General features: G+C 33.4%; 1 protein-coding gene across 4 annotated transcripts in view; it reads right to left on the reverse strand.

The window, feature by feature from the left end:
* LOC129219327 (MOB kinase activator-like 2) overlaps positions 1–21,507 on the reverse strand; it is a 456,395-nt gene that overhangs the window by 72,731 nt on the left and 362,157 nt on the right. The window contains exon 1 of one of the 4 annotated variants that reach the window (XM_054853681.1): positions 15,840–15,951. The exons of the other annotated variants lie outside the window; for them this stretch is intronic. Within the exon in view, the coding sequence (XP_054709656.1) occupies positions 15,840–15,892 (53 nt within the window). The 5' untranslated portion in view covers positions 15,893–15,951. Of the gene's footprint in view, positions 1–15,839; positions 15,952–21,507 lie in introns of those variants that run through there. 4 annotated transcript variants of the gene reach the window in all.

A 21,507-nucleotide genomic window follows, 5' to 3' on the forward strand; every position in this document is an offset into this window, starting at 1 on the left:
CAGTATACTTGAGCTAATTACGTTATCCACATACAATAGCAAAAGTTCTCATTTTAAGCATACACCTTTTCTTCTAAAAGCCATAAAAAGACAAAAGCCGAAGGAAGTACAAGAGGCACGCCACGATGAAGTTACTTCTTAAGATGAAGCAGGGTCAACCATTTAAGAAGTGTCCTAGATAACTGGCGAACGTACAAAACTGCCGGGTCTTCAGGCTAAACAAATGACGTCATGAACTTGCCATCGAGGAGAGTAGAAGTTTTTTTTTTCTGGATAGTTTTATATTTGGACGTCAAAAGAATCAAAATGCATGACTGGCCACTTGCTCAATTCACCTTTCTCCGTGAGAGAAAATACGAACGGATTTTCCATTGGGCGGTTATTCAATGCAAGAGGCGTTCGTTGGCCTCAGGCAATCCAAGAAACAGCATACTGGCCGTGGGATGTCAATATCGTGAAATCAATTCAGCTATCGCGAATACTCTTTCCAAATTTAACTCGACATTTGAGAAAATAATTAGTTTAGGATATTTTTCCGTAAATATAATTAACAGTTTTATTCTTCCATAAGTAAAATGTATCAATAGACAAAGTAAATACGTTAGTTATTAATTTCATGGATTTTTGGAACGTTATGAAGTTTGAGGCAGAAAGCAATATCGAAATTTTTGAATCCAAAACTGCGAAAGAGGAACTGCACTAGTACTTCCTCTGAGGTAGTGGATTTTCCTCTAAATGTCTCACAGACAGAAAATGACTTTTGAAGAAAGGCAAACGAATAAAATTTACAACCTGTTTCATATAGAACATTTACAGTGAGAAATACTCTCAAACAAGTTTAAGGGCTTGCTATTGTCTGCAAAGTGCAAGGAACACTTAATATTCTAGTATGAAAGTTTCGGCTTCAGCTACGTTTATCGGTCAGTAATAGGGAAAAGCTGCACTGCTTGTTAAAAGAAAACATCCTTAATTTAATTTCCCAAGCTTTAAACTTGATTTCATTTTCCGATATACGAGTATGCTAAATATTTTGCTCAATTTCGATTGATGTTTCTGATTTCAGATGTTAGAAGACTAATGGCAATGTTAGATAACTTTAGCTGAACGAACGGAGTTCAATTTTTTAAGGCACCAGGCCAAAAACTGCTGGGTCTGAAAATAAAAGATAGTTAAATGTGTGAAACAGTTTTTTTCAACTCCTTCCAAAAAATAAATAACTGATCGTACAAAAATATCGATGTTGAAGAGCCAGTTGTTCTATTTGTCTAACTCGAGTTTGGTGACTTTAAATCTTCATCTAACAATAATTGGGATTAATGTTTCGAAAGCGATACTTTGGACATGCTCTTAAAAAAAGGACATAAAACGATTTTTTTTTTCATTTTTTAGAAAGGAACATAAGTTTCAATTATTATTGTATTAAAATATTTAGCAAGAAACACTTTTGGATTGAAAATGGGATAAGAACGTATTTTAAAATAGACATCTGTGTACTTTTTTTTTCTGTATTAAGTTAAGCCAAGGTTAAGGCAGGACTGTATTTTATGTATTTGTACATATGTGTACTATTTGTAATGGGAAAAGGTTCTAGAAACAAAAACTTTGTATCTTAAAACAATCCTTAAAAAAAATAGCAATTACTGTTTTAAATACAAAGGACAGAACGTACTTCCCCATTCTGCTCATTCCATGGTTCACAGCATTTACGTCACACGTAATTAGTGCTGTAGCTATATTTCAAGACAATAATAACTAAAGCAATGGTTTTATTTTCTTTTGCTTGAGAAATTATAACTACGCGTAATTTCTTAAGAAAAACTTCCTTATCCGCTACCTTTTTAACTATTAGTTTTTTAATCAAAATATAGCTATCACGTTTGGGATTTTTTTCGATGGAATGTCCCATAATCTGTTTGTAAAAACCTTCGAACAATAAGATTAATCTCGAAACTCAAAACAAACTTTTTATGAGCTATGTTTACGAATGTATTAAGAAACTCAATACACAGTAATTAATAACTGAAGTGAAATTTGAACTTTCAACACGAAATGTTAAGGTCCCATACCAGGGTAGCCCAGAACTTAAATTTTTGGGAGGGCGGAAATTCACAATTTGCCGAATGAAACTCCAAAATTCGCCTAATGATGATAATTTTCGACGAATGGTGATAATTTTGCCGAATGGAACTCCAAATTTAGACGAATGGTGATAGTTTTGTTTAATGAAACTCCATTTTTTTCCGACTGATGATAATTAGGCCAAATAGCCAGAAATTTTTTTTCCGAATAAGGAAAACTTCGGAAGATCACACTGAACTCCTGTGACCCTCCCCCCATCAAAGTCCCCTGTCCCTGACACCGCAATTAGAAATCTAAATTTCTCAATGCTCTGGTTCCTTCAACACAAATTCGGAAAATCCCCTGTGAAGGTCAGGAAGCTCTACACCCTACACCCCGGAAGTACGCATTTCAAAGTACATTTTTCAGTAGCTTAAAAAGGAGACAATATCTTAACAATCAATACATTAATATTCAACTCAGACTACCACGAAGAACGGATACCTTCTCCAAGAAGAGCGCGAAACTTCCCGATAAGGCACGTGGTTCATACCCAAGGGAAAAAGGGGGGGGGGGGAGTTTTGAGACAGCTCATTCATAGGCGCGAACGTGACCGGCATAATTATTAAGGTGGGTGGGCCCCAGAAGTACATCTACGAGACCGAAAACAATAAACAGAAGAATAAAAAAGCGTTGTTGAAAGTGGTCTTACCAGAAACTACCTATAAGCTTGTCTTGACCTAAATACAGCTTTTTGTGGAAACTTCACCCGCTCTATTTGTCAGAACTGTAAAAATGGACCTAAGTCAATTTCCAGAGTTGGTCATTTAGGAGACACATCCAATATTTATCCACCAGAATAAGGAAGTGATCAGTGCGAGGGTATTGGCTTAGTTTCTTCTGACACCTGCTCGTTTCTTTTGTCTTTTCTATGCTAACATAAGATTTCTTTACAATGTCTGCTGCTCTGTATTTGAGGTGGATTTGTGAAGACAATGAATAATACACAAAAGAATGGAATAAAATAGCAGTTCATATTTAAACGGAGATGGTTCTGACATCAGCGTGTGCAAAATGACGAATAACGTCGAACAATATCATGTTTACATCAATAGTTTAAATAGACGAACTCCACTTTTCTATAATATTATATTTTAATTATCTACCAAAAAGAACAACTAGGCCGTCACTCTTCTCAATGGCTCTTCCCCTTCCGTAACTAAGATTGAGGGGAGGGGGGGCGAAGTGCCACCTAATTCAAAAAATATGTTTGAGAAATTGACAATTCTACGACAGTTAACACATTCACTATAGCGGTTTCGAAGTGTTCCCTAGGAATATCGCCAAGGAATCTCTTTCTCATATACCTTTAACCAATGGAGGATTATAGAGATCTTAGGGAGCACGTGTCTCTCTAAAAGAAGAAAATAATTTGTAACGACCCCATTGATTAATTTTCCATTATTTTCCCAAGAATACATTTTTCTCACGTTTCGTCTATTGATGCTTTGATTTATTGATGATATGATGAGATCAGTAAATAAGTTTTCAATAAATAAATATAAATAAACAAAATAAAATCCGAAAATGTTTGATAACTTGGATTTCAAGGTCGTGAGGATAAAATGGAAACTTAAAAATTATCAATACATTGAGATTGGTATCAAATAGATTTAACGTCCTAGATAGACAAAATTATCAATTGAATAATTGTGTGATAAGCATGGAGTGAAACATTGTGTTAAAATTTATTAAAACCTTCACTTTGAGATAATTTTCCAGCTGATTATCAAAAAAAAAAGTGTTCGGCGGTTGCATTAAATTTTTTTTTATGTGCTTAAGGGCAATCAAAATAGTGGCAAAGCTGCATCGCGGAGCATGCAAAGAAAATATCACACATTGAGGCTAGTTTACTCAATTTGTGACATTATACCAATTTTTTAAAGGTTACACTTTTTTTTTTTTTTTGACCCACTAATTCCAGAAAACGGTTTGCATTGGGAACTAATGATATGTGAGCTCTTCTGGAAAATTTTAAGATAAAACAATTTAACACGATAATTAATGAGTGCTGTCAGTGACGTGAAGATCTGAAGTTTGAATGCAGCATTATAGATGCTACCTTACTACAAATTACGAATTAATTAGCATTAAGAATCGCATAAGCGTGCTTAGAAAAGATGGTTGAATCACACAAGAAAGACAAAAAAAGAGACAGAATTAGGTCCCTTCAGCAACAAGGGCACATGTATTGGGCTTTCAAGTTTGTGCTCCTATATACGTTGTGATTTACTAATCTAACCTCAGAGCAAATGTAATTATTTGTACTTACAAATGTGCTGCTTCAAGGAGAAGCAGATGCAAGGTTTTTGGCCAAGTTCTTAATCAGTATTTTTCGAATAAACTGCGCGGATAATATGAAGCTGAAGTATACCTAATTGTCGTCAGGTTCCTTCCACTATGTCAATACAAGGATATGAAAGTTTTATTGAAACGACATTGCAACATAACATCAAAGCAATGTAGCTATTGAAATTCCGGTGCCGTTTAAAAGTTGAATACTCTCAACTGTCATGAAAGGCGGTGTGGGTATTTTTATCGCTTGCAGCTACATATGTGTGAATCAGAGTTCTCAACTTATGTGTCATCAAAAAATAAATACCACAACACACATGTTGCTATACCTGATATTAGAATTCAGTTTTCATCCAGAAAAACATGAAGTATCTGCTCTTAATAAAATAAGCACCAAGCACATCATTAAAATTCTAATTCAACCAGTTGTTTAAAGATTTTTTTTTCGTAAGCAGTGTTAATTTTTCAGTTACTTTTTGAAGACTGAACACCAGTGGTGCTCCCATGGGGTGCTCCATAGGGTGCTCCATATACGCCGTATACTCTCAAATATTTTTTAGACATATTGCGTATACCCTCAAGCTTCATAAATTTTCATATTATGACATACTATGTATATGATCACATACACAAATTGTGCGTAATGGATTACTGGGAGTATACCCTCAGAAAAAATTGATGGGAACATTACTGCTGAACACTATTTGAAGTAATTTTCTTTTTCATAACAAGTAAACTGTTTTCCGAATGTTGAACTGGAACTTAACCATTAACGAAAAATCAGGGGTTTTACGAAACAAGCAGACACTAAACAGGATTCCACTTACAGAAGAAATTAAGAAAAGCTACTCTAAAAATGAAATACATATAAAACCATAAAAAGGCGAATATACAGTGCTCCTACAGTAGATATAAACTTTTTCAGAATTGAACACTAATAACATCAGACAATCTAAAACAAGGGTTAACCTAAGACTAGCAGATCAATTCTGTATCATAAAAAATATCCTTTTCGTATGAAACAATACAATCGATTGCTGAAGTGAAAACAAATCTCAACTAGATGTTAAAAAACAGAACAAGAAAATAAATAAAATGAACCGTAGCCACATTATTCTAAGAACAAGAGAAAATACAGTAGTCTCTGGAAAAGTGGAAGTCATTATTTTTTATGCAGCAATTGCCAAAATGTGGCGGAACAAAACAAATACACAAATATCATTAAGAAGCAACTTATCGCCAATGGGTGTGAGACAACGTGGTGAAATTCAACTCAAGGTGAGATAAGCTCAGTTATTTGCTTTAAGATTTAGAGAGGAATAAAAAAAGTGAAATAAACGAAAGAGGAAGTCGCATTAACGCAGGTTGTGCAACACCATGTCTCAGATTATACTATCTACTTAAGCGAAACTTGTAGTAACATTCTAAAAAAAAGGTACATGCTCTTTTTTCCCACACACCTTTTGAGCATGGTATAACAAAATGACTAAAGTTGTAGTGAGGGCGATCGTCATAGCTTTAAGCCATTAGAAAGTCGCCAAAGCTCATTGAATCGAGAAGAATGATAGCAAACGTGCATTGCATTTACTACTTTAAAATGACTTTATAATGATGAATAACTTGCTTTAATTTAGGTTGTTTCCTCTGCAGCTCGAATGTCAACATGGTGCACATGTTTATTCCATTGCAGTTGCAGAAAAACTATCAAGCAAAGTTGTTCATATATAAGTGTGTATTAAATATACATAAAATCTTAGCTGAAACAATTTGTAATTCTTATCGAAAAATAAATAAATAATTATAAAAAATTGGAACATTTTATGGAGAAAGGGTCAATAAGAGATTTGTGGTCAAATAGCAGAAAAGTGGTTAAATGTAATATTTTACTTCTGCACACTTCGTTACTTGAAATTAGCAAAGCAGGAGGAGGCAATTGCCCGACACCATGGCTTTTAGAAACAAAGTATGTAAGCATTTCGTTGTTTCATATGAAGTTTTTCTGCTCTCTATATCGGTGTTTTACATTCCCCCCCCCCCGTTTTTTATGCAAAATCTGCTTGAGTTAAGTCTTGAATGAACGCAATGATTTGTAACCATGAAGACGAAACTTAGTCTTTCAAAATAAATATTAAAAACAACGAACTAGACTTATTCTCGTCGTCATGGTAATCTGAAAATCAAAGGAACACCAACTACAGTCAAGTGAACATAATAAGCAATTCGTCATTGCTCAAAAGAAAAAAAAAATATTATCAAAAACAAAACCAACAATCGCACGCTCCTAACATTCCTCGGCATACAGATTGATTTATTCCATGTCTTAAAAATCAACATTAATAAGTCCCAGAAAACTTCCTCTTTAACTAAAGAAGGAAGAAAACGCAATCCTTAAAGACCACGAGGTGAAACATAGCAATGATTCAATCAGATGAGTAACATTATGTTTACAGCTAAAATAAGGAAAATACTAATTTCTATAGATTGATTACCTTTGCTTTAAAAGGAAAAACATCATCTACCGTCATTCACGAAATTAATGAAAACATGACACCAAGGCAAGACTAATTGGAACATCCGATGCGAAATAATAGCTAACATAAAAAGGAATATTCTTAATTTATCTCATCAAAACACCACACATTGATACCAGTCGCAATAACAAATCTCCAAGAGCTTTTAGAAATAAATAAGGATTTCCGTAGTGAATCGCTGAAAACCCACGTCATACCTTTAACTAATTGCAAAACATTCTTGATAATTTCAACAATTAATAATTACTCAGTTTAAAATTAGCTCATTGCATGAAAAAAAAAAGAAGTTCAAGTTCACGCTTTGATAGTGGCTAAAATCTAAGGTAACTTGTCATTTAATGGGGTTGTTGGTGTGTTTTCCAATGAGCAATAGCTATTGCTCAAACATCAAAACATAATAAAAATGGTAGTAAACAAGAACATTCTCATAAAGTTTTCCTGTGGCAATCAAAATCTGTCCCCCCCCCCACCCCTATTGCCGGCACTCGGCAAACTGCAAGAATCAATTATTCACACGTCGCTTGCGAAATTAAAAAAAAAAAAAAAAGCTGCGCTAAAAAAACTTGTTTGATTTTAGCAACCTTTATTTCTCTTATTTGTAATCGGTTTTTAAGTAGATTTGTCCGAAACCGAAAGTCAATAATCGTATGGTGGATGTATACCGTGTATTGTATACCGTTCAAATTCCGCTCCACTCTAATAAGAAAGGCGTGGCTCCAATGTTTTCTTGAAATATTTCAGGACATTGCATTAAAAGTCAAGTTAGGATCTTTGTTCGTACTAGATGAAAGAACAAGAAAATGAACTAGACTTACAATGCAGTTATAAACATTATACACTAAGTTATTATAATATATATTATATAAAAAAAAAAATTTTTTTCGAGGATTTAAACAAAATCATTTACTAAATGGGTATGAATTATGAAATAAACATTTAGACAGAAAACCCAACATAAATAAATAATATACATATATGGATGCCTCAATTGCCAAATCGATAAACTTCACTTTAAAATCCTCATTTCTGCTTTAATAGTGCTTTATCAATGCTTAGTATTAGAATTTATACAAAGTTTTGGTTCAGTACATTTCCGACCATGTGATGGCAGAAAATGTAGCACAAGGGCCCATTCACTCCTATGGATAACACCATCTTCTTCATAACTTTTCTCGACTTTTTGTTTTATGGAGTTAATCGATTTGGTAAGTGAGGCATCCATATATTGGTGATACGCATTACTCGTTAAAGAGCGCAGTATAGTAGCTGTAAGAATGGAGTCAGTTTAGGAGATTCGTGTACCAACATAAGAAACAAAATTATAACGAAGGACCAACGTCATGCAACACTACAGATACACTGTGCTGAGAGCAAAGATACTTAAATTTGTTCAACTGTGAGGACAATATGCAATTAATTAAAAGTATAAAAAATAAAACTTATTTCTTTTTTAATACATAAATTTTTGAAGAGTAAAATAAAATTCAAGTCTACCACCAAGTTCCCAACTGCATAAATTGGTCACGTTATTTAATAAAATAAAATTATATCTGCGTCAAACTGTTTGAAAACATTTCAAATTCCTTTGCATATCGTAAGAAAAATGCGAATATTTTGCTAAAAGAAATCAAAACTAGCAGAATGAAAGGTAATTTCAGAAGGGAAAAAAAGCTTCTTACCAATAAAGAAAGTGAAATACTTCAGGCGTATCTCATGACATTTTGTTTGACATTTTGGTTTGACACTAAGTTAAGCAATGACAAATGTGTTTGTTGTTACAACTTGAAAGATCAGTAAATGATTCAATAATGATTAAAGATTAGCAACTTTTACCTCAGATCATTCATTTGAAATGCTGATTAAACAATGCATTTAAATGCTTTCCTCAAAAGCGTGAAATAAATCGGAGTAGAGTAAGCTCATCTATTTGAAACGCAATTATCGATTTAGCAGATCATTGCTTACGTATTTACAGTGAAATCTCGTTACAACGAAATTGAAGGGACAGTAAATTTTGTTCGCTGTAACGGGGAAATTCGTTGTAATAGAAATCAAGCAATGTAATGGAAATTAAATCGAGATTGAAAATGTCGTAGAAACGGATTTTGTTGTATTCGTATTCGTTGTAACCGGATTTCATTGTACATTACAATCAAGCACTGACAAAATCTTATTTGATGAGGTATCTATACCAAATGTCAAGCAGAATATGTATTTCTGCATGGTATATGCCTGTATGTTGGTATGCTAGTTTGTGTTTTGCACAGGGTCAAGATCGTTCGATCAATGAGACTGTCCATCTCAAAGCGTATTTCTAAAATTCGATTTCTTAAAAAACATTTTAACTTTTTGCATAAATTCGTCAATACGGACACGATAATAAATCACCGCATGTAGTAAGTCCTTACAAAAGTTATTTAGAACAGAAATAACAATTCTATCAGCTCGCATACTTTTAGCACTATTCAAAAGGCTCGCCTGTCGGCGGTGCAAAAGTGCATTTTAGTAAAAAAAAAATAAAAAAAAATGCGGGAACGTACTTTTTTATGTAATCACGGTTTCCAGATTTTTGAAAGGCCAAAAATCGTCAATTTAGATTACTCATCCAGCGTTGATTTGAAAATCAGAATAAAAACAAACATATTGTTTAAATTAATTCACAGTAAATTTGTATTCCTTTTTAAGCAATGCACCAAATATTTCAGGGAATGGCGTACCCCTATCACTACACCACTATTTGAAGAGCAAAAAATCTTTCATTACGCACTTCTATCAAAGATGCTATCTCTGGTTTATGGAAGGAAAATTTCCTACATCTCAAATCTTGTAATTTCATTATGTTTCATTTATTTATTTTTCTAACATCTATTTCTCGCATTGAACGATAAGCATCCCAACATTAAAAATAAAATTTGCACAAATTTAAGCTTTTTCCACCTTAAAAAAATTAGTTTTATTTTAGAGTCGTCGATAGAAATTCAAAATATGAAAACATTTCCATCCTTCCGATAATTCCCTGGTGGAACGCTTTATTTGGTTTTTGATTAAAAGAATTATTTACGTTTCTGATACAGCTTTTGTTCTATTATTGTCTCAATACTTTAGCACAAATTTCAAATGTGATTTATGCTATCATACATTTTGTGTATATTTTAATTAAATGAACAAAACCCGCGTTATATTTCCTTTATTTGAGTTGTAGATTTTTTTTAAAAACTTGAAACCGATTAAGATCTGCTTTCTTTTCGTTTTTCACAGAAAAAGGATTTTAAAATTTGAATTCAAGAACATACGAGGCAGTGAGAAGCAAAGGGATGTAAGTGGCAAAATTAAAAATTTGGAGATAACCAGTACACATGGTAGGTGAACCTCTACTCTGTCTTGGGGCAAAAGAAGGTACTAGTAGCCCTGGTAGTTGCTGCTGTATAGCATGACTTAGAAAAAAAAAATTCAATGAAAGCCTACATAGGAGTTTTATCTTTAAACGCATTTTACTCAAAACTTGAAAATGTCCACTTACATCCCTTTGCTTCTCACTGCCTCATATATACACTACTAGTCCTTAAATATTTATTTTTTAAAGAATTTTCCCACTAAAAGATTTAACTTCGTATCGTAAACTTGTTCATTTTTTTACAGCAAGGTGTCCGACAGGATAGTAAGCTTGATTTTACTTTCATGCTAAAAACACCTTCAACCAATGCTTTTCTGTTATTTATTTCCATGTCAAGGTATTGTTAAACTTCGAAAACTTTTGATGTCTTTTCAAGAGTAAACCGAATTTACTTCTACTTCCTTAGCTTCCACGGTCCGACTCCAATCAGTGCAGCAGCATAGCCTTGAATTTCGCAGAACAATGGATTCAAATAAAAGAGGAAATGAGAAAAGTTAGGTAAAATGAATCGGCTTCACTGGTGCTTTATCTAAGAGGAGTTCTCGCCCACACTTTCAAAAGGCGTGCACTCCATCAAGCATGGGAAGATTCAAAGGGCATTGGCCCAGGTGAGACCTGGACTGTTTTGGGCAGGGTTGTAGGCGAGATATCATCGTTTTTTTAAACTCGCTATGGCTGAATTATGGAACCTATTAGCTGAAACGTTTGATACGTTGGTCAGGAAAATATACTAATAGAGGTAGTATTGTATTATAACCACAGAAGTTCATGTGATTTCAAATTTTGAAATCAACAAGCAGTTTTTTGTGCTATCTTATTTAATTGCAATGCAAATAATGTAATTTGTATCTATATTTTATGAATTTTAAGAACTTTTGAATTACATATAAATAAAGAATGAAACTTATAAAATGGTTTTTTTTTTAATTATTTAATATTAACTTTCCGACTCAAGCCATTTCAAGAAGCAATTCGATGAACCAGAAAATAAACGAGAGAGATGCATAAACCATTTGGTTAATCTTTTTTTTTAAACACATTAAAAAGCATAATAAAAGTAAAAAAGATGAAATTAAAGATGCACAGGAAATATTTAAAATAAAAATAAATCATAATTTTTAACTCTTTTGATTCGTGTATATTTTCCTCACAATACATTCGTTTATTAAAATCATCAAGCTTTTATCATCTTGGAGGTTTTAAAGTTTAGTAGAAACATATTTTTGAAGTTCCTTTATAAAAACTCTGTATTTTTAAGCTTTAAATGAGAAAAAGTAAAACTCAAACCATTTTATGATTTTACCAATAAAAACTAGAATGTCCACATAAACTAACCACTTAGCAGCGTTTATATTCAAGAGATACATAGTTCTTTACGCAATTCATGAAATCCACTAAGTGTGTCAGATATTCCATGTGGTACGTTTAAACCGGCGTCCATCTTGAATAGGCCATTTATATGCAAAACACAATCATGAGAGACCAAAAGGAAACCCTTTTCAACAACTATTACAACAGATAGGTATGGTAACCAGTTGAACAAAATCTTTCGCAAATCCCAACCTACTTTGATCTGCAAGTCTAATATTCTTTGAAGCCCTAACAGCTGACTTGAACAGCGAGACCGATCTTGTTTTCATTTATTGCTTTAAGCTCTTTTAGCTCGGTTAATTGGGTTCTTCTAAAAAGGTCAGCAGGAAAAGCTGAGATGCGAAATCGGAAAAGCACAGAAAGAATCTTCTCAAGTTCATTGCATTAAGAATCGTTAATTGTAATGTCTTCATGATGTTGATCTCATTACTGATAAGAAAATAATTCAAAGGAGATTAATGGTTGAGAACCATTTGAAAGTATTAATGGAAAGCATTAAGTCCCATCAAATGAACCAAATCCTCATTTAGCTACTGGATTAAGTTGAGGCAATGGAGGTCGTGAAGGTTTCTGAGGGTGGTTCCAGGGAACTTTAAGTAACTATTTTGACTATTCGTTGCAACTATCATTAAATGCAATGCCCCAAATTATAAAGATGATGTATTTATTTTTCACTGGCTTCTTGTCGACACATTTCTTTAAAGAATGTGGCACTCGATTAGTTACTGATTGGATTGTTTATGGATTATAACTTCTAAATTCTCTTATTACTTAAACTATGAAAGTATAAAGTCACAATCTTATATTCATAGCCATCCACGCCTTGAATAGATATTGTTAGCGCCCGTTGTGGTGGTACTAAGAGAAAGTCGTATAAAAGAAGCTTTTTCTTATCAGCTGTTAGTTTTAAATCCCTATAAGTGAATCTTTTTTTCTGATACAATAAAAATACGTAATTGTGGCTCTTGGATAAGAGGAATAACAAACACAATAAGTGAGCTTTGTTATAGAAAGTTTCTAAATTATTTAGAAACTTGTACTCAAAATGTCATCACAGCGACTTTTGAATATTATTTTTTTTTTTAACAAATCGGTGTTTCTAAATTAAAAACATGAAATGTTTTAATATCAAGCATCAAAACAGAGTCCAATAATGATCAGAAAACTAAGTTATCCATCCTTAAGAATCTTTCTCATCTTTACCCCTTCAGACCTGGTGTCCGGTATAGCGGACGTAAGCTTTAAACAGCTGCTGATCATTTAATAATTGATTTTTTTTTTTGTGTTCGACTCTACACATTCTGCTCCCTATTATCCGTGCAAGAATTCTTTTGTTTAGGGATTGACAACACAAACAAATAGCGGCTGGGAGATTGAGAACGACTCATTTTTCCAACCACGTGTTCTCGTCGCAAAAGCGAGGTTTCTTGTCTGATATTTTTTAAAAAAATATAATCTTTTATTGATCATATCAAATGTTTATATTACGTTTTAATATTGCTCGATGAACATTTTACAATGAAGGTTGTTTGACGTATCTTCGATTTTTCACCTTAAATATGTATTTAAAAAATGTATGTCCGGAATATTGTACATATTATTACTCTTCTAATTTTTACCTAGAAACTTGAAATTTTGTCTATAAGATGCTCTTTACCGTAGAACACTGTCCATCAAGTAAAAACATACTTGATTAAGCATTTCATAATTCCGACTGAAGGGGTAAAAGGGAAAAAAAAAATCCCAGTTTCTGGTTTAACTTTTATCACTCGAAAGACAAGCAACTATATTTAATATTCCGTTCAATAACGTATTATACTTTGCGCCGATTGTATTTTTGCTTTTATTAGTAATTTTAAAAACTAGATAAGATTTCACATCACTTCCGATTCATTTTGATTTTAAGAAAGAGGGAGGTATTACTACAAATTCAAAATAATAACAACAATAAAGAAAGTACGAAAGGATAAACAAAAGCCTTCCACGTACAAATCTACCATGAGTTGATCTATGTTTGAGCGGATAATTTTAGATTTTACCAAATTCAACAAAATAAAGAAAACTAGCAATTTATTTCCATGTAACAAAATGTTACATATTTTCAGGCACAAAAAAAGGAATTAAAATTTCAAACACATAACACGCCGAAATTTCGAAAGTAAGGCACTAGTTTTTAATACATCTTTCCTGAGGTTCAAGAGTAATTACTAGAAGAAATATTCCATCCGAAAAGAGACAAAATAAAGAAGGGATGTGGAGAGGCTCCTAACCAGTTTCACTTCAAAGCAGAAGTATACCTGTATTACTCATAAAGGACAAAGATGACAAGCATTTCCGACATTTGCGGAGTGTGGTAAGGGAAAACAAGCTACCGGGATGATGAAATGTAGTGACACCCACATAAAGGAACTTGAAAAGCAAAGAAAATTCTAGTAGGAATTGAGCTGACCCCACAAGATAAAGTTCATAGACCGTACAGTGATGCGTAGGACAACGCAATTATTTTTTGCGATAGTATTAACTGATAAAAGGTTTTTATTTCGCTTCAAATGGATGGGAAACGTTATGATTTAAAGAAATATGAGCGTTTTAAATTGACATGAATAAAATGTATATACTAGTTACAGAAAATGTGCATCAAGGAACCAGAGGTGTATCGAAAAATTCAATACATAAAACATAGGAAATTTAATAGCCATATCGAATGTGTCATTAAATTGAAGATTTCAAAAACCAGAACTTAATTGCAACTCATAACTTAGTCTCACATATTGTACTTACGTGAAAAAAAATAAAATAAATGCTGAATGTTGACTGAGATATGCACAAAAAATCGTTCACATAACAAAAATTAGGTATTACAGTAAAAATTTACGACTGCATAAAACTATACGAACTGAGTTTAGTTTTAAGTTATCTATACCATTAAAACCTGTGCGTGTCTGTCTGTACGTATGTGCGTCTGTAATCCTACTTCCTCCGGACTGGCAATGTCTACTAGGTCAATACTAGTACCGCTGGATACAGAACCCCCTAAACCTTAAGGATCGAAGATAAGGGGCGAAATATCTAGGGCATTCAGCAGCACATTATTTGTAAAAGCATTACAAATAATAAATTGTCACTTGCCGGAGGGGTGGAGCCTCCTATAGTTCATTTCATATATCAATAAACCATACAAAATGTTAAATTATCAATTAAAATACTTAAAAATAACTTCCAATTAATGAGTTACAGAAATTCTTTTTTCCACATTCGACTTCCAATAATTCATAACTGTTATTAAAAAATCAGCAGTAATCATTTTTGCAATAATTTAGAAATTTTCATTTAAATTTCAGTTCAACTTACTCAGATTGTATTATGCTTTAGCTTCAATTATCTTATGTCTGATTATGTACACACATAGCTTGCATACAAAATAATTGACGATATAGGTATGCAATAATTATAACGAAAAACTTAATACAACCTGAGAAGTAAGATGAACAGCAAATCTTTCATAAAAAATTTTAAATTGCAAAAATTACTGATGTATACGAACACAAATAAATGAGTGAAAAGCTTGAACAATTTAAAAACTCAGAAATATGCCTAAAAACATGGATGAAAAATTGAATTAAATAAATATTATTTAATCCACATTTTCCCTTTTTTTACTTGCTCATAAGAAGTTTACTTTTAAGTCATTCGCATATTTCCTCGCGATTTATCTGCATTTGTTGTGTGCAGCTTCGTGGCAAGGCACTTGGATTTGTAATGGTTTTTAATATCTGACTTCACTTTCACAACCGCATTTCAATATTTCGGTAATTTTTCTAAATATTAAAAAAACAAACATCAGATTTGAATTACAACTACTTCAGAACATAACATATTTACGTCATTAATTTTCATCGAAACATCCATGCAGAATTTATACAAATCATGAATACGGAATACCAGAAAAGAGACACTTTACACCTCACAACAAAAACGAAAATAACAAATCGAGCAACAAAATATGTCAGAAAAAAAGAAATGCCATAAAAAAGACACCCTGAAACGAATGACATTGGAAAAATATAATAATTTCGCAACTGAGTACTCGCGCATTTATAATGGCTTCAACAACGAAATTCATTCCGTACCTGAATTTGAAGCAGCTGTTGGTGACAAGGTTTTTTACATAGTGAGCGATCATGGATAAGCTGATCAAAATGGCCTAGACAAGTCAAGGCTAAAATGTATGCCAAGAAAAATGAACAACCAATCAAGTTCCTTCATAGCTGTGGCTGTTGTACCAAGCTTAGTCGACAGCTGATGCAGACAAGACTGCCGAATTTCCACCATGCGAATATGCGTAACTCACAGTGTCACACCCACAATTGTTGAACACTTTACGAAAAGAATTGGAAGAACTTAGGATCAAGTGAGAAGAACGCCGGAACCCTTCCTAGTAAAGAAAAAAAGGAGATTTTACTGACTTAATAAAGTAGTAGCAAGTCTCAGCAAACACGAAAATAAGGGCATCAATTCTGTCAGCTCGATCAGCAATTGATTTAGGGCTCCTATAAAAACCATGCTGCCCATGAAATTTAAATTTCATTCCAAAAATCTTATTGGAAGGTCGCAAGTTTGGCGTTATAATCGCAATAGTTGGTGTTTGCTTTTTTTTTCTGTTTCTGAAGCTCAAATGAGAGAATGAGACAGTGAGAAGCAAAAGACTTTTCAGTTTTGAGCAAAACGCATGAAAATTTCTAAGCCTAGGTAGGTAAAAGCTTTGATTGAAAGTGTTTCTGCTACCGTTTGCACTAGTCATCTTCAATGTTTTTATTTTAGCTCTTACACCCTTTTGCTATCAGGTACTTCAAATAAATAGGTATGGGACGGGATGTATATTGATGATTACGTGCATGTTTCAAAAATTCTTTTAATGTATTGACGCTTAACGGAAATTAAAACGGGAACGAATTTAAGTTACTTGGCGACCAAAGCAGGGAAAGATTTTTAAAACACCAAAGACAAACAATTACAATTTCGGATATAAATATTTGCACGGTCACAAAAAAAAAAAAAAAAAAAAGGTTTATGTGTGTGTGTATAATGACGCATGACTATTTAAAACTTGTAATTTAATATAAGTTATGATTTTATTGTAGCTTATTTCCCAAAACAGTTTTTTTTTTTAATTATGCACATTTTCATGCATTTTTGAGGAATTAAGCAGCAAAAGGCTCAGTTTTTAGAAAGTACATTGGTTTTTACAATGCTTCCGAGATTAACATAACGAATTGCTTATTTAGAAGCCACATCATTTGCCAAAGCTTTGAGGAAACGTTTTGGTTTCACGAGGATTCTAAAAATAAACCTGAATCCGTTTTACGCCATTTGAGATGACCGCTCACATTCGCATTTATCTTTCGAATACGAGACGTTTTTAACAATTTATTGCAATTCACAATCGATGATTTCAACTTCATAAAATGCTTTCAAGTAAACTTCACATGGTCTATTTCAATGCGTCATCAGATAGAAGCCAAGTTAAGACCTTGAGGAAAAAAGATTCAGCGGTATAGTTATGTGTTTTGAAACGCATGTCATAGTTAACATGCTGGATCACGAGCTTGGGAAAAAGTGCAAATAATAATTATTTTTTGCGATTCAATTAAAAGTAAGATTTGTAGTCCTTTTTAAACCTAAGTCCGGTTGATAAGCTCTATTAACTGTTTCACCAAAAAATACTGCTTATTTGCTAAAATAGGCTCGCAAATGTGCAGCATTTTTAAACTATGTATTTTTAGTTTTTGCATTATTTCAGGTGCAAAACCAAAAAGCGTTACGAAATTATTCCTGCAAATTCGTACTGGTTGTTCACTGCTTTGTATTTTAAATATATGCACCAAGCATATTCTTTTGCATATAATTCAACTTGAAAAGAAATTATCTTAAATAATTTATATACCTTTGTTTGATTTCAAAAATCTGAAACAACCTGTCTTTTTTTGGATGCATCTTGAATACGTATAGGCAAGGAGTAGGAACCAAAAATGTCGGGGCAACTTGGCTCATTTACTATAGCGGCTATAGTTCGATGCTTATAGGGAAGGGGAAGGAAATTTTTATTATATGCACTAGTTATTACTCAAATTCTGGTTTGTAAAATCATTTTTCAACTGCCTTTCAAACTAAATTCAAAAGCAGAAAAAAACAGGGTGTACATAGTATACATACTGTTATACGTACTGTGTGTGTGTGTTTTTTTTTTTTTTTGTGCCTTGCGTATTTTTCTAACTCTAGATTAGCTCTTAAAAGAAAATTGTGTAATATTTACCGTAATACCTAAACAAAAAAGCTGGGCAACAAAATAATGAAGCAGTTCAACTCATTGGATTGTTTCGTCGATCTATACGTTTATGTAGACGTTTTAAGAACTTTAAGGCTGCAACGCCAATATATGATGCCAGTAGTTATAAAAAAGCAATTTGATGACTAGTTGAGGAAGCCACAGGACGACTTCCAAGACATGACGGTTAGTAGTTAATAAGATCATGCTCGAGGTATACAGGAACAGAGCAAAACTTGAAAGACAAAAATAATTGGAAGCATATAAAGAGAAGTGCATAAAAGAGTTTATGAAGAAATATATAGAGCTTCGCACAGAATTTCCTGCAGAGGTAGCCGAGTGTCACGAAATTGAAAAAGCCATATAATTTCGTTAACAAAAAATGTTACAATTTGTAGCGATATTGCACATGAACAGAATTAATATCGCTGCGAAAATGTTAAAACAAATTCAAGGCAGAAAGTACTACGACAACATACGAAACATTGTTCAGCAATTAATATTAATGCATGCAAGTAAAATATGCAGAGGTTTAAATATCATTTTGGAAATTACTAAATGTATACAGTAGATTTGATATGGCGATACAGCAGTGATTTGGCGATGTTTGGAATTAAACTTCCGCAGGCCAACGAACACAAGAGGAGGGGAAGTCCCAATCTTTTGTGGAGGGAAACGCAATTGCAATATCTTGCGAGGAAGAAAAAGATCGTAATTACAGTGAAATCTACTTACAACGAACTTCAAGGGGCCGTAAATTTTGATCGTTGTAACGGGAATTTCGTTGCAATAGAATTCAAGCAATGTAACGAAAATTAAATTGAGACTCAAAATGCGTTTTGTAGAAACGGATATTTCGTTGTATTGGTATTCGTTGTAACGGGATTTCACTGTATTATTTATTTATTTCAACTTTTGTGCATTCCTTTTTGCTACTGCAGCACCAAGTCTGGGAATATTTACGATGGAAGTAATTCAAATGTCCAAAACAAAGTCCTCAAGCGTCAGTTATTTTTTTCGGACATCATTTCTGTTCAGTTGTCGGTCAGTAAACCTCTCCATACATTTACCATACACAAATTCACTGTAGGGAGGGGACACACACACGGAAAATCATTGTCACAGTAAAAATAAAAGACAGAAAAAACACGACTGAAGTCTTTGTGGAGGTGTGCCAGTCCAACGATACCATTTGATCACCTCCACGAGACATTTCACTAAACTGTACATGATTATGCAACACATTGTTCTCGTTACGTCTCACACTTTGTTTTTCTTTTTACTGCTGAAACATCGCCGCCCTTCGCTAGTGCAACCACTTTCGGCTGGGGGAGGGGGGGGGAAGAGGAGGATAGTTCGCATCATTTTCCTACAAAAATGATTTCACATACTAAAACTAGCAATAATTCTTAAAAACCAAGCGTTCAGGATTGGTGGGACTTCCTAATCCCCCTCGTTGTCCCACTGCCGTGCATTATGATTCAATTAAAAAAAAAAAAATCGCTGTGACTAAAGACACTATTACCTCTCTTTATGAACACTACAATCTTAATACATCTTAGCGAAACAACAAACCATCCAACCTTTCCAGCCGTTAGCAAAAGTAGGAAAATTAGAATTAAAAAATCCGGATCGTTATTACACATTTTTCCAAGACGGGGGGGGGGGGGGTTACACGATATGGACCTAATGCATGTTATACGCAAAAACAAAAAACGCTCTCACATACATGTTGATTATTTAATTTCTCAAAGCAATGATGAAGGAAATTCCCTGTTCTGACCTCCCTTAAATCACGGGTCCGGTAAAATGATTTCCGGAACTGAAGTTCGCAATGACTAATGGGATCTTGCATGCGAACGTTATTGCATAAACAGACTTCAAACAAATTGTAGTAGTAACTTGTGACTTATAAGTACAGTATACCAGAGCATAAGTACAATATACGCGAGAGAACTAAGATTTTTCTTAATGTGGCTTTGAAGTTTTTTTTTTCTGTCCCAAAAGGTTTAAATTTCGGGGGATTCGGGGCAGAAGAATATAAAAGAAATAAAAAGAAGTTTCTTTTCTTTCATTAGCAAACATTGAAACTTGCTATTAATTTAAAAATCACGTATTTTACAAATCCAAATCGACACTTTTTTTTCAAATATATTTTTTAAATACTTAACAGGTAAGAGCTAAAATATCGCGTCCAAGGCTGCCCAGAGCTTGAGTCCCCCCCCCCCAGATCTTAGATTTTCTTTAGAGACCTTGGGTTCTTAGGATTTGGTTTAAAATTCTCGGGTTCGGGTTTATTCGTGAAAAAGATACATTTATTACGCATTTTGGTGATAAAACATAATATTTCCACTAAAATCTAGTTACTTGGCTAAGCAATCCTGAATGCACATGCTTACTTTTTTCTTAAAAGCTGCTTAATTTAAAAAAAAAAACCCTCCACTGGATGTTATTTGTCTCTTTATACTCTATAACTGTCCTCCCTGTATACAATTAGTACAATTGCATTTAGTCGAAACTTTTATTTTTTTATGTGCATTGCATAATTTTTACACCGTTTAAGAAATTGTTCCGAAGGAATACCTATTAAGACATCACTTTCAGTTTTTATTGTCACAAGTTTTCCCTTGATCATTTTTAAGATTAGTAACAGACCCAACTGCAATACTAGCAATTCCAAAAATTTGAATAAGGATTCTTATTTACATGATGTTTGATTTTTTACCTCGATCTTACTAATTTTATCAACTTAATCTTGGGGTTTTGCAAAGAATACCGACGGCAGCGTAGTTGCATTCCAAATTTCAAGATTCTGTTTTGTTCCACAACTGTTAATTTGACTGATAAACAGATTTTAAATCTGACCGAAACACAAGGAGAAAAAAACGAGAAGGAATAAAAAACAGCAAGTTCCAATCAAAATACTTACCAAAAAAAAAAAAAAAATCAAAACGAAGGTTTTAAAAGCACATCATAAACAAAAGTCGACTAACTCATCGAAAATCAAAATAGTAAAGCTCGGAGCATGTTTATTTCTGAAGACATCACCAGCTGATAAACAGCGGGATAGAACGTTGACTTAAGGGTGAGAGGGGGATCGAATAGTTGAGCTTATGCCAAAAGAGTGCCATTGAAAAATCAACCCCTTTCCACATTTGGCAAGGCTCTCTGAAATAGCAGAATCGAAGAACTTTCAAGCATGGTTAGTAAAAGATAATTCAATTTTGGAGTGACTCGCCTACAAGGGATGCACCCGACATTCTTTGATCCCTTTTTGGCCTTGCAACTGGATTGAAATTTAGAACAGGTCCATTTCAAAGCGAAGGACATAACATCATCATCAGATTAACGCTTAAGCATATGGAGTCAGTCTTCAACAAAAAATACGAATCTATTATAATGTATTCAGGTTTCGAGTTTTAGTTAAGCATACCTTAACAATGCCATATGCGATCCGAAAAACGGGCGATATT

The sequence above is a fragment of the Uloborus diversus genome, chromosome 3, assembly GCF_026930045.1.
Source record: "Uloborus diversus isolate 005 chromosome 3, Udiv.v.3.1, whole genome shotgun sequence".
NCBI classification, from domain to species: Eukaryota; Metazoa; Arthropoda; class Arachnida; order Araneae; family Uloboridae; genus Uloborus; species Uloborus diversus.